The following is a 13939-nucleotide window of genomic DNA, read 5'->3' as shown; positions in this document are numbered from 1 at the left end:
GACTCCTGACAGGCAATGCAGAAGAATTTGGAGTGTGGCTTACATTTACTCTGAGAATGAAATGAAGACTTGTGTAGGTTTTAACAAAATCTCATTGAATTTTACCAATGAAGACTCAGGAGCCAAATGCTGGGGAAAGCTTGCTAGACTCAGGCAGAGAAAGCACCCAGTGGATGATCTCTCTCCACAGCTGGCATGCCAAAAGGAAACTCCTTCATACCAGCTAAAAAACCCTCAAACTGAATGTCACTTACTTCCTCTGTGTGTGTGTCTATCTGTCCTGACTTCCTCTCACTCTCTATGGGTTTCTCCCATGTTCACTCCCTGTCAACTGGTTGCTTGCTCTGCCTCCTGACCTGTGGTTGACTTTATTTGATTCTGTTTATAATAAACAAAGCTCTTGGATTAAAGGTGTGGGCTCTGGAGAGAATGAGAAAGGACTTGTTTTGCAAAGTGTTTATCCGGGGCTGTCCTGCACAGTGCTCTGATCCCATGCATACACCCTCCTCCCGGGAGCCCCTACTAAGACCTCTACTTGCTATAAATACAGCCCTGAGCTGGCCTGGTGGCTCACTGTCCTCTCAGGAGACTGAGGTAGGAGCCTTTTCTGGAGTTAGAAAGAGACCCTCCCTCACAAACAAACTCGGTCGACCAAACCACAAATCACCTCAGCTAATTCAGCACTGATGTCATGAGGCGAGTGTTCCTGGACAGTATGGGGCTGGGATGACTGGGCTAGAAGATAGGAAAACAAGACTCAAGGTTGCTTTTGGCATTTGGGCTGAGGATTGTGACCTTTCGTAGAGTGTTTTCTAGTACCAGAGCCTCTTATGGCCTGGTGCCTGTTTTGCTTGAGCTGCCCCGACCCCCCATCTCCCTACTCCCATTTGCTTTTGTTTTTGATAATGGTGATGATGGTGATGGTGATGGTGATGGTGGTGGTGGTGGTGGTGTGTGTGTGTAGGTGCATTCATGCCGCTGTGTTCTTGGAGACATAAGAGGACAGCTTTACTGGACTCAGTTCTTTCCTTACACCAATGTGAGTTCCAGGATTTGAACTCAAGTCTCTAGGCTTGGCGGCAAGTACCCTTATCTATCAAGCCACTGACCACTCACACCACCAACCACTCACTAGCCCAGTTTTTTTGTTTGTTTGTTTGTTTTTTTGTTTTTGTTTGTTTGAGACAGGGTCTCAGGCAATCCAGATTGGTCTCAGGGAACTTGACCTCTTGACCTTCCCAGAACTGTTCTTTCAGGTCTCCTTTTCCTCCTTCCTCTCTTCTGTACAACCCTTTGCTTCTTACCTATCACGATAGACTGTGTTCCTTCAGACTGTGAGTCAGAACAAGCATTCCTCCCATGAGTTGCTCCTTAGCTGCAACAATGAAAAGGGGCAACCCATGCTAGGCATGGTGGCACACGCCTTTAATCCCAACACTCAGAGGCAGGCAGATTTCTGAGTTCGAGGCCAGCCTGGTCTACAGAGTGAGTTCCAGGACAGCCAGGGCTACACAGAGAAATCCTGTCTCAAAAAAAAAAAAAAAAAAAAAAAAAAAAGAAAGAAAGAAAAAAGAAAAAAAGAAAAAGAAAAAGAAAAAAGAAAAAAGAAAAGGGCAACCCATATAATAAAAATGATATTATAGGGCTGGAGTCATGGCTCAGAGGTTAAGAGCACTAACTGCTCTTCCAGAGGTCCTGAGTTCAATTCCCAGCAACTACATGGTGGCTCACAACCATCTGTGATGGGATCAATGCCCTTTTCTGGTGTGTCTGAAAGACAACTACAGTGTACTCATATAAATAAAATCAATCTTTTAAAAATGATATTATAGAAAAATGTACTTTTTTATTAGTATATCTCTGCCACATGTTTGCATGTCCTGGAGGGGCTGAAAGTTTCAGGCAATGTTGATCAGCCTGATGCTGGGCACTGGGAACCAAGTTCTGGTGCTCTGGAATATCTGGAAGCACTTCTTTTTTTTTTTTAAAGGATTTATTTATTATTACACATAAGTACACTGTTACCAGAAAAGGGTGTCAGATCTCTCATTACGGGTGGTTGTGAGGCACCATGAGGTTGCTGGGATTTGAACTCAGGACCTTCCGAAAAGCAGTCAGTGCTCTTAACCGCTGAGCCACCTCTCCAGCCTGGAAGCAGGCTTAATCACTGAGCCAGCTCTCTAGTCCCACAACAATAAAAACTTATCCTTATGTTTCCTCATGAGATTTTTTTTATGATTTTACCTTTTAATCTATGAAATTAAATACATATTTATATATCTAAGATCGTGTGTGTGTGTGTGTGTGCACACGCATGCATGTTTGACAGGTGCTAGTTGCTCACGCTCATCATCCTATCCTTTCAGGCTTTAGCCTGGTTTACACTCACCTAATATATATCAATGCTTCTCAGAAGACATCCCAGACAAACCCTCAAAATGTTACAGTCATGCACAAAAATGAGTTGTTACCTGTGTTTTTGACCAAGTAATAAAAATTGGGGCTCCTGCAACCCCTTCCTTCAACCTGGTAGGTTAGTAAACTGAGTCTGAGCAGCAGGTTGAGCATTGTATTATACAGGTTACAGGTTACTGACAACTAGCAGTGAGCATCTACTAGTCAGATCTGAGGGGAGTCTGTGGAGCTTAAACACGTGCACAGGGCTCAGAACCTTGTTCTAGTTTTGTTGTTGTTGTTGTTTTTGTTGTTGTTGTTGTTTTGTTTTTCAAGACAGGATTTCTCTGTGTAGCCCTGGCTGTCCTGGAACTCACTCTGTAGACCAGGCTGACCTTGAACTCAGAAATCTGCCAGCCTCTGCCTCCCAAGTACTTAAAGGGATTAAAGGCGTGTGCCACCACTGCCCGGCTTGTTCTAGTTTTAGTAGCCCTTCTGATCACCTCTCCATAGAAGCTGGGGTTCAGCTTAAAATGAAAAGTCTAGCATGTTCATCACGTTAACTGTCTAGGGAGTAGCCCCACCTTTAGGTTTTTTAAGCCTTTAATAACTTCTAGCAAGGAATCAGTGGGTGTTTTCCAGAAGGAGCTACAGGAGTGACCAGAGATCCTGCTGGTGCTTTGAGTTTTAGGTTCCTGTAGACAAAAATAAAATAATGTGCAAAAAAAAAAAAAAAAAAAGAAAAAAAGAAAGAAAAAAAGAAAAAGAAAAAGAAGTTACAGTCTTCCTTGGGTTTATTTTCTTTGCCAGCTAAAGAATTAAAAGGCAGAAAAGCTATGGAGTGTAGCAGGTAAGAGCTGGGGAAGTCCCAGACAAAGCAAACAGGAACAGACAGAATCCACAGTCACAGAAAGGTTTTTTATTATAGGTGAGGAAACACACACACACACACACACACACACACACACACACACACACACACAGAGAGAGAGAGAGAGAGAGAGAGAGACAGACTCTCCACAAAGCAGAGGGAGGATTCAGGAATCAGATGGTCAATTTCTCCTAAAAGTCTTTGAGTGATCTTCCTTCCCTATTTTAGGGTAGGCTAGTTTGAAAACACACAGGAGTCCCAGCCCTCGGGAGGCAGAGGCAGGCGGATTTCTGAGTTTGAGGCCAGCCTGGTCTACAGAGTGAGTTCCAGGACAGCCAGGGCTACACAGAGAAACCCTGTCTCGAAAAACCAAAAAAAAAAAAAAAAAAAGAAAACAGACAGGAGGACCAATTGGCTCACAACTGTTGTGTAAATATGTCATGAACTGCCTTGAATCAACAGTGGCTATGCTTTCAGAAGAAAATGTTCACAAAGCCTTTGTTCTAACCTGAGAGACGTTTGCCTCTGCTCAGGAGTGTGAGGAAGGAGCCAGTCACCTTGGAAGTCCACCATCGCTATTACTCAGTAGTCACAGCCCTTCCCACGTCGGCCTGCCTATCAGGGAGTCTACTGCCTTTTCCCTCAGTATGAGATAACCATCTTAATTTATTCTTTTCCATTTGCAAAGCCAGTGGTTGACAGCTCTTCTCTTCTTGCACAGACTTGGCATCCTGGCAGTTAATTGGGTATTACCATGAGTTTGTTTCATGACTATTTTTGTTACCCTGGCTTGTCTGTTTCTTATGTTGTTACTGTCCAAAGGAGCTCTAAAGAAAACTCCATTTCCTCAAATTCTGACCAAAACTAGCATTCGTTAGGAACTTGTGAAACCGGTTCCCCTTTACCAAAGGGGTTACCCTTACATGGGCAGCAGAAGGGACAAAAATTATGCCGGCCTCCAGGCTCCCCCAGTATATCCAGGCTCTCACAGTATATCACATGTTCCTGGCTCTTCTCAGCTCCCCCATTATCCTAAACGTCTCTATCTCAGGAGCTTCTCTTCCCTCACTTCACATTCTTATAACCTCGGCTATGCTGTTTTGGCCCTCCCTTAAGCTCCCTACCTTCTCTTATGCATGGTCTAGTCCCCTCTGCGAGCCATGTTCAATCTACTATTTTCTCACTCTGTGAGTTGAAGTTTAGCCAGGTCTACAGTGAGAGTTCCAGGACAGCCAGGGCTACATGGAGAAACCTTGCAGAATAAACCAATGTGTAAAGTTTATCTTGTCTAGACCCTTCAACCTTTTAGTCCGGAGTGGTAGTGGTCTCTTTCTTTGGGACAATGAAACTTATTTCTAATACTTCAAGGACAAGTCCATTAATGTCTGAGGTGGTTTGTAGTTTCAGGTCTCTTTTCTGATCGCGATGGGGTTTGGGGTGGAGTAAAAAGGAGTCAACGTGGTGGGCTGGCAAACTGTGAGGCCGAAAGTTCTAACATCTGCTTTGAGTTTTTACCTTTTTGCTTCAAGGGCGCCAAAGTACCTGGGGGAAAGGTGTTGTTTTCTCTCATATAGTCATATAGTCTTCCAAGTAGCCTAAAACTCATTACACGACCCATATTGGTTTTAACTCTTTTTTTTTTTTTTCCCTCCAGCCCCACCCCATGGCTTTAACTCTTGATCTTATTGCCTCACCCCTTCTAAGGGCTGGAAAAATGAGCGACTTCACCTAACTAGAATCAAAGATGTAAGAAGTGATTTGCTAGAGTTGGAAATAGGAAGCTGCAAGGCTGGTTATTCCGGGATCTTAGAAACACTGTCAACCAGAAGCACTGGAAGAACTATAGCTAGGAATTAGATAGCCAATTTCCCAGGCTTTCGGTATGGGTGTACCGACACCGCCGACCGCCTAGTGGGCTGATGGTCCGCGCGCCACCCTTTCATTGGCCAGCCGTCACAAGGCCCATGCTCACACGAGGTAATTTAGCCAATCAGCGAACTAGGCCACACCCACCCTGAGACACAAGTCTGAGTTTCTTGCCGCCTAGTCCGTGGCATGCCGGGAGTCGTAGTTTTATATTTATGTTCTGCCTCCTGAGCCTGGAGACTGGGAACTACAACTCCCAGAGTGCTGAGCGGATGCACGCTCAGCTTTTAGGTGTAAGCCGCAAACATCTTGGACCCCGGGAGAATCCGCGTTGAAGAACAGGTGAGAGCTATTGTTGGGGCTGGAGCTGAGGTTTACCCGTGTCTCGGATCGGGTGAAGCTCCGAGGCACTAAAGGACCAGTCCGTGTTGGAGTTACGGGGCTTGGGGTCGGTGGGCCAGAATGAACGGTTTGCTTGTGCCTTCGTGAATTTCTAAACGCTGGCGTCTTCCTCAAGTCTTCCGTACGCCAGGCCTTTAGTTTACTCTTGTGAGTCCTCCCACGCCCACCTGTTGCTCGGAGGCCGGCTGCGGTTAGCACCAGTGCCGGGACAGATGACAAGCGCACAGCACCTTCGGCTCCAGTCCCCTCATTGGGACTATCTAAGAGCTTCCCTCTCTTTCCCCTACATCCGGACTCCTGGGTTCCAGCTTTGGCTCTTCGTCAGCTCAGCTCTCTTACATTCACTGAACCTCAGTTCGGTGTCTCCATTAACATTGTGACTTAAGGACCTTGCATCCCGTAATTCCCGTAATACAATGTTCCGAATTGTAGTGAACGCAACCTTGGAAGTAGAAAGTGTTCAGTTTTAGCCATTTTCGGTTTAAGTGAAGATCTATTGGATCTCAGTCACTCCGACAAACTTTTCATTTCCTGTGTGTTTTTTATGTAATTCTTGAGTTTAGAAGCGGGGTGGGGCGTTCTAATGCAGGAGGTAACAAGCTTGGCTTGGGGGATACCTTAGGTAACTGCTACCAAGCATCTGCCTTCGGTGCTTGCTCCTGCAGGGAGTGCTTGGTGCCCCCACCCCCATGCACACCCAGGATGCCCCTGTCCTGCTGGCTGAGATCTCTGGGGGTCTTCCTGCTGCCAGCCCCCTGCTGGGCACCCCGGGAGAGGTGGCTTGGTTTCCTACAACGACCCTCCCTGGCATATGGGTGTCCAGTCCTGGGGGCCTGGCACAGTGCCCGCTGGTGGTGCCAAGTGTGGACAGAGGAGCCTCGGTGAGTGTGGTTGGGGTGTGGGGCTTCGGGGAGGGAAGCACCCGAGCCACCCTCTCATTTGTTTGTGTGTGTGTTTTTTTTTCCCTCAGAGCATTTAGCTCCTCTGTCAGAATGAATGGGAACCAGAAATTGGATGCTTATAACCAAGAAAAGCAGAATTTCATCCAGCACTTCTCCCAGATCGTCAAGGTGCTGACTGAGAAGGAGCTGGGACACCCAGAGATAGGGGATGCTATTGCCCGGCTCAAGGAGGTGAGGCATTCAGGACTGAAGAAGCTGGTAGAGGTGTGGATTCATGAGGGGTTTCGATAAGAGCGAAGTGACTACCTGGGTCTCTGGAGTAGATGGGTCTCTGCTGCACTTCAGCCCTCCTCGGGGATGTTTGGCTCCATGACTTTTGACCATCCAGAGAGCCTTGCTTGAGAGTAGCCTTGGACCTAGTAAAGTTTGATTTCATGCCCTGAAACTATGATAGGATCTTAGTAGATACCATGAGGCTGTTGGCACTGAGGCCTGAGGGAAGTTATTGTATTGTTAGAAAGACTGTTCTACTGGAGTTACCTATTTCCTTCCAGTGTTTATTTTCTTAAGACAGAGTTTCATGTTTTTTAAGCCCACATGGCCTCAGACACACAAACCCCACCTCAGCCTTCTGTGTGCTATGTCAGTGACAGTACCACCGTGCCTGGATTGGGAAGTCTTTTAAAGACAGACATTTTTATTTTCACTTTTTGGACATTTGACGATTTGCCTGCGTGTATGTATGTGTGAGGATGGTTGTGAGCTGCCATGTGAATGCTGGGACTCAAACCCAGGTCCTCCCGAGGGGCAGTGCTTTTCATTGCTGAGCCATCTCTGTAGCCTGGGGAGTTCTTACTTTATAAATGTTGTCTCATCTCTGAGGAAAAAAAACTAAGAGGAGAGTTTTCTTTGTCTATGCTGTGTCGGTATTAAAGAGCTAGCTCCTTAGTTAGTTAGCAGGAAGCACAGTTGAGAAGGCCCCAGGAGGAGGACATTGGAGGGGTCAGAAATAGCCCTGAACCTTGCTGTCCCTTCAAAGCCTTCTTTTGCCTAACTTTGGAGAAGCCTCGTTTTTTCTTTTGTTTGTTTTCCGTAGCCAGGGTTGGCTAGAACCTATTATGTATCTGAGGCTAGCCTCAGACTCATGCAGTCTGCCTGCCTGCTTCCATCTTCTGAGTACTGAGATGATAGGTGTCAGTCATCCCTCCACACCAGGGCCCTTGTCTTCAACACAGGCTTGTTGGCAGGTGTCCCAGTCCTCCACTTGGGGGAAGTCTTGGGTGTATGTTATATAGCAGGTACTTGGGTGCCACAGCCCATAGGATGTTGGAGAGGGAATGAAGAGGGGAGTGATCCAGGGGCTCTCCAAGGGGGAGTTGGGGTTCAAAGAGGGAGAAGGGAAAAAAATCTCTTCAGGTCCCTGCTGTGTGGACCCTGATGTCTTCTCATCCTGCCTCAGGTCCTAGAGTACAATGCCTTAGGAGGCAAGTACAACCGGGGTTTGACCGTGGTACAAGCCTTCCAGGAGCTGGTGGAGCCGAAGAAACAGGATGCTGAGAGTCTTCAGCGGGCCCTGACAGTGGGCTGGTGTGTAGAACTGGTAAGAGCGGGCCAGAGGAGCAGAGGGTCCTGCAGTTGGGTTCCTTGATGAGGAGACTAAGCTTATTTCTTGCTTGTGTTGGTGTTTCTGTGTCTCTTGTGTGCTGTAGTCACATTTAGGCAGTGTGAATCACTTCAGGGACTGACAGGTGGGCACAGAGAATTTTCAGAAATATTAACCTTAAATCTCACCAGATGGTGGTGGTGGCGGCCCACGCCTTTGGTCTCATCACTGGGAGCAGAGGGAAGTGGATCTTTTTGAGTTCTAGGCTAGCCTGATTTACAGAGTAGGTTCTAGGACAGCCAGAGCTACTCAAGAAACTTTTGTTTCAAATAACAGAAACCTTAAACTTCCTAAACTTAAAAAAAAAAAAAAAAAAAAAAGAAAAGGAAAGAAGTAGTTTTACCAGCTTGGCCGGTAAGCGCATTAGCTATCGGAGCAGAAGAGCCAAATTGGGATGCCAGGGCCGTGTGACAATCCAGCTGTGGCAGTGAACACAATCTGCATGGTAGGTAGAGGCAGGAGGCTGGCTGGGCTGCCTGGCTCAGTGAGAGCCTGTTTGAAGGGAACGCATTGCTGTGACAGGCGAGACACCTGCATCTTCCTTAGGCTTCTGCTCCCTGGGCTCATGCTTACACTGATAAGCACACATCTGTGTGGTAGCTGGGACACGTGTGTAATACATACGGCCACCTAGTGCTGGGCACGGAGACAGGCAGGTCCCCAGAGCTTGCTGGCAAGCTAGGTTAGCCAGTCAGTCAGTGCCAGGCTCAGGCTCAGTGAAAGAAGGTTTGTCTCCAAAAAAGGAGGTGGAGAGTGTGGAGGACACCTGACTCATGTATGTGCTCAGTCCAGACACCCGTGTGAACACGTGTGACACAGACACATGCACACAGGACTCAGAGCAGCGGCTCTGTCAGTGCCAGGCAGACAGTAACACTTGTGTTCAGTTGTGTTCAGTTCCTCAATATCCATATAACAGCTGTGTGCATCTGTAATACCCTTCCTGGGGTGGGGAGAGATACAGGTCCCTGGAGCACAATTGTTGGCCAGTCTGATGCAGTTTCAGTGATAGACCCTGTCTCAAAAGGATAAGGTAGAAAGGCTGGAGAGATGGGTCAGTAGTTAAAAGGCACCGGGGTTCAATGGCTAGTACCCATATGATGCCTCACAACCGTGTGTAACTTCAGACCGAGGGAATCTGATACCCTCCCTGCCCTCGGCGGCCACCAGGCATGCACATGATTCGCAGACACTTGCAGACCAACACCAGTGCGTATAGAAGAGTGCTCGGTTTGGTAGCATGTGAACTGAAATTGGAACAATGCAGAAAAGATTAGCATGGCCCCTTTGCAAGGATGACAAGAGATGAAATGTTCATTCTCTTTTTTTCCTTTCTAGCTTTTCATTTCTATCAAATGTGTGAAAATACATAAAGATTGGTACCAAAAATATGATATACAAAATTTACAAAATGAGAAAGACATCTCAGAGAACCCCACCCCCACCCCAAATGAGGAAGGCATCCAATGTTGACCTCTGACCTCCACATGAATGCATCTGTAACACATGTGCACACAACACACACATACAAACATCTTTGACATGTTCACTTACAGAAATGATTTTCCGGAGCCAAGTGAAAGCTGCTTCCCTAAGATAGTGGATGTGCCCCCACCCCATGGCTCTAACTTGTTTCAGACCTGGCTCTTGAATGACTGTGACTTTTTTTTTTTCTGGGTAGGTGAGGGGTTTCCAAAGTTTTCATGAAGCTCAGGGTCTTGTCTATTATAAACACTCTCTTATCCCTTAACTACATCGCTGCCCTTTGGTTTTGGTTTTTGGTTTTTCAAGATAGGGTTTCTCTGTATAGCCCTGGCTGTCCTGGAACTTACTTTGTTGACCAGGCTGGCCTCGAACTCAGAACCACCTGCCTCTGCCTTCCAAGTGCTGGGATTAGAGGTGAGCTCCATCAGTGCCTGGCTGTTTTGTTTTCGAGACAGATTTTCACTGTGTACAGCTCATACATACTCAAGATCACCTTGCTTCAGCCTTCCGAGTGCTGGGATTATAGGTGTGTGCCATCACACATACTGACTTACAGTTTGTGGTGTTTGGATGATGTAATGATAGACTTCTGTTGAGAATCATAGGGATGACAGGGTGAGTCAATAAAAGTTCTGGAGCCCTGAGTTTGATCCCTAGCGCCCATGTACGAAGATGCATACTGACTCCCAAAAGTCACCCTCTGAACTCACTGCATGCTGTGGCATGCGAGCATCCACACCGAGGCACACCTCCCTCACCCCTGATCAGTGGAGGGCTGGTACTGTTCTAGTGGGTAAAGTGAGTTCTATCCCAGAACCCAGGGAAAGACGGAAACGGCAAAACAACTCCTAGAAGTTGTCCTCTGACTTCCACTTGTGTGCTGTGGTGTGTACATACAATAATAGAAGCCCTTGCACACAATAATAATAGAAGTTTGTTAAAAGAGAAAAAAGTGCTTAATTTTGTTGTGGAGGTCAAAAGCCTTCCCTACTGTATGTGAAGCCCCGAGTCCCATCCTCAGCACCTTTAACACAGTAAAGCCAGGTCGTTCAGTTAAAGCACTTGCTGTGTGACAAATGTGTAGCCTGACTGGAGCGGGAGGTGGTTCAGTGTTCAGGAGGTGGGCTGAGGACCCTGAGGTTGAGGCCAGCCTGGCCTTTATAGTGAGGTTGTCTCAAGGAAACAACCCAGAAGTGTCATGGGTGTTGTCTTCCATCTCCTTAACGGCGAGCTCTTGGGAGGCACCACTCTGAGGTCAGGGCTAGGCTCTGGGGATATCAAGTGAGTCCTTTGCTGAGATGAAGAGCATTTGCCGGCAGGCAAAGTGGCTCAGTTGGTAGCATGGAGTCTTGGGGTCATTGCCCAGCTGTGTACAGAAGCAGGCACTGCAGCAGACAGCTGTGATCTCAGCACCTGGGTCGTAGAGGTAAGGGCAGAAGTGCAGGTCCTTGGCCATGTAAGGAGCTAGGCTCTCTCCAAAGGGAAAAGCCATTTAGCCAGGGGGGTGCTCCTGGAAGTGTGACCGTCAGCCCATCACTGCGGGGAGTCAGGGTGGCAGTTAGTGCAGATGCCATGCATGCCGGATGATGGTGACTGGTTTGTTCCCATAGCTTGCTGAGTCTGCTCCCTCATACACCCCAGCACTGCCCGCCCAGAGGTGGGCAGCACTCACTGGGAAAATGCCTCACAGTCTTGCCCATGCCAATCTGGTGTGCGCATTTTTTAAGTTGAGAGTCCCTCTTTCCAAATAGCTGTAGCTTGTGTCAAGTTGACCTTAAACTCACCAACACAGTCACTTACTGGGGTAGAAATTCACTGATGCTTTGGAGAAGAGGGAGCCACATGAAGTTGTTTTACACTCTCCTGCTACCGGGGACTCTAGAGCCTGTTAGAGGTGCCAGAGGTGTGTTTTAGTTCATTAGCCTGAAAAAAAAAGGATGCCTACGTGGTATCGAGAGGAGGTCTCCACAGCCAACCCTTCTACCCAGTGTACAGCAGTGTTCAGAGCAGCAGCTGTCTCTGAGAGAGAGCTCCTCCTAGAGCCCTTCAGTCTTACCCTGTTCCTCTCCTAGCTCCAGGCTTTCTTCCTTGTGTCAGATGACATCATGGACTCTTCCCTCACTCGCCGGGGACAGATCTGCTGGTATCAGAAGGTAAGGCACGCAGGAAAGTAGCAATGGGTGTGGTAGACAGGCCATAGGAGAGGTGGTTGGGGTGTCTGCTGTGATGGTTTGAATCTGGCCAGCAGTAACTTGTTTCACACTGTTCCTAACAGCCAGGCATAGGCTTGGATGCCATCAACGACGCTCTGCTTCTGGAAGCCTCCATCTATCGTTTGCTGAAGTTCTACTGCAGGGAGCAGCCCTACTACCTGAACCTGCTGGAGCTCTTTCTGCAGGTGCATTGCAGTGGGGCTGGGGACCCACACCTGTCTCCTGTAGCTCTAGCCTCTGTGGCACGTGCTCTGCTGTGCTAGACTGGGAAGTGTGCAATGGCAAGTGAAGAAGGCTGTCATGTGATTGTGAGCATGCACGGAGCTGCTCTCTTCCCTCCTGCCTGCCTGCCTAGTTGTCAGCTGCTTGGGATGCAAGCATTTCCTGGTCCCGGAGAAAGCCTGGCTCAGAGCCCGTGTGTTATTTTCTTCCCTAGAGTTCCTATCAGACAGAGATCGGGCAGACTCTAGACCTCATGACAGCACCCCAGGGCCATGTGGATCTTGGTAGATACACTGAAAAGAGGTGAGGCCACTAGCAATCATGTGTAGACAGAGACTAAAGATGGGCTGTGTCCCCATGAATGCATCTTCTCCCCTGACTCAGGTACAAATCGATTGTCAAGTACAAGACGGCTTTCTACTCTTTCTACCTGCCTATTGCGGCCGCCATGTACATGGTGAGTTGGTGGCACTTCCACTGTTTTCTTTCGGGGACGCTGGGACAGGAGGGCATTTACTGTGTGACGGTGTGACCTCGGGCAAGCCCTCTGTCCCTCTGATACTGGAAAGTGGGCAGAGTTGAGGCCTGTGGATGGTACATCTGGCGGGGGGCGGAGGGGGGGCGGCAGAGCGAAATTGAGGCTGAGGCAGGAGACTAGGTGTGGAGGTGGTTTATGGGTCAGGTCTTCGTTTCATTTTGTAAGAAGTTGAAGTTGAAAGTGGAACCGTAATGGCTGCAGCTCCCAGGGGAAGATGTGTGGTCATGCTGCCTACCCTGTCTCCTACAGGCAGGCATTGATGGGGAGAAGGAACACGCCAATGCCCTGAAGATCCTGATGGAGATGGGCGAGTTCTTCCAGGTCCAGGTAGGCAGGTCCTGCAGCCCAGAGTGCATATTTTCTCTTTCCCGGCCTGGGGACCTCCTCATCTCTCCTTTATGCCTGCTGCCTAGGACGACTACCTTGATCTCTTTGGAGACCCCAGTGTGACGGGAAAGGTCGGCACTGACATCCAGGACAACAAATGCAGCTGGCTGGTGGTTCAGTGTCTGCTACGAGCCTCTCCTCAACAGCGCCAGATCTTAGAGGTGCTCGAGTGGGGCCTGGGAGTGGCATGTCCCTTTGCTAAGGGGATGGAGGAGGGGTGGTTAGGAAAGCAGGGTGATTTTGCTGTCCAGGAGACATTGGGCAACTAAGTGCAGTTTGATGTTTGTGCTGAAGGTGGCTAGCAGGCAGAACCGGGAAGGTTTTGGATAGTGCCAGACAACGCATGCTGCCCAATAACTCAGCCGTGTCAAGGCTGGGAAACCCTAGAGGAAGTAGAATCCAGAGCCAATACCTGAACTTTGGGCTCGGGAGGCAATGCTTGGTATCTTGGATCCCCAGAGAGGAGAGTTTTGCCAGTGTCTGGAGTGAATGAATGAGTTGTGAGGGCCTTTGGACCCAGCCAAGTAAAGCTGTTTTCGTGCTTCCAGGAGAATTATGGGCAGAAGGACCCAGAAAAAGTGGCTCGGGTGAAAGCACTGTATGAGGCGCTGGATCTGCAGTCTGCTTTCTTCAAGTATGAGGAAGACAGTTACAACCGCCTCAAGAGTCTCATAGAGCAGTGCTCTGCGCCCCTGCCCCCATCCATCTTCATGGAACTTGCAAACAAGATCTACAAACGGAGAAAGTGACCCCGGAATTGGAGAGGCTGGGAGGGAGGGGGTCTCAATAAATTATTGTTCAACATCCTGTGGTTTTATTCTTGTGGCAGTCAGGAGTTCAGCTTTATCCAGAATGCAGGGGTGGGAGAGGGCAGCTTGGAATCCAGGTTGGCAAAAGCATTCCTTGAGACCCAAAGCGTCTGCTTTGTAGATGGGTGACATAGGCACAACGTCAAGTGTTGCGTGGGGGTTGAGGGGCGGTCCTGAGCTATGCCAC

The 13939-nt window shown here is 48.3% G+C and overlaps 1 protein-coding gene and 1 non-coding gene across 3 annotated transcripts; both read left to right on the top strand.

The window, feature by feature from the left end:
* The first annotated feature begins 5367 nt into the window (after positions 1-5367).
* On the top strand, positions 5368-13747 carry Fdps (farnesyl diphosphate synthetase). 2 transcript variants are annotated; one of them, NM_001253751.1, is made up of 11 exons: positions 5368-5473; positions 6199-6414; positions 6504-6666; positions 7895-8035; positions 11656-11736; positions 11859-11981; positions 12233-12321; positions 12403-12475; positions 12806-12883; positions 12970-13104; positions 13492-13747. In NM_001253751.1, exons 2-11 carry the CDS (start codon positions 6236-6238, stop codon positions 13690-13692), a joined length of 1263 nt encoding a protein of 420 aa, NP_001240680.1. In that variant the 5' UTR covers positions 5368-5473; positions 6199-6235; the 3' UTR covers positions 13693-13747. The 2 variants fall into 2 exon arrangements, with proteins under 2 accessions (NP_001240680.1, NP_608219.1); NM_134469.4 differs by lacking the exon at positions 6199-6414.
* Positions 9322-9425, top strand: Gm22935. Its single transcript, XR_003954737.1, has one exon. It is a non-coding gene; the product is annotated as a U6 spliceosomal RNA (small nuclear RNA).
* Positions 13748-13939: the final 192 nt, after the last annotated feature.

Source organism: Mus musculus, chromosome 3 (assembly GCF_000001635.26).
Source record: "Mus musculus strain C57BL/6J chromosome 3, GRCm38.p6 C57BL/6J".
Lineage (NCBI taxonomy): Eukaryota > Metazoa > Chordata > Mammalia > Rodentia > Muridae > Mus > Mus musculus.
The sequence above is the reverse complement of the archived record's forward strand: the minus strand, read 5'-3'. Positions and strand labels throughout refer to the sequence as shown.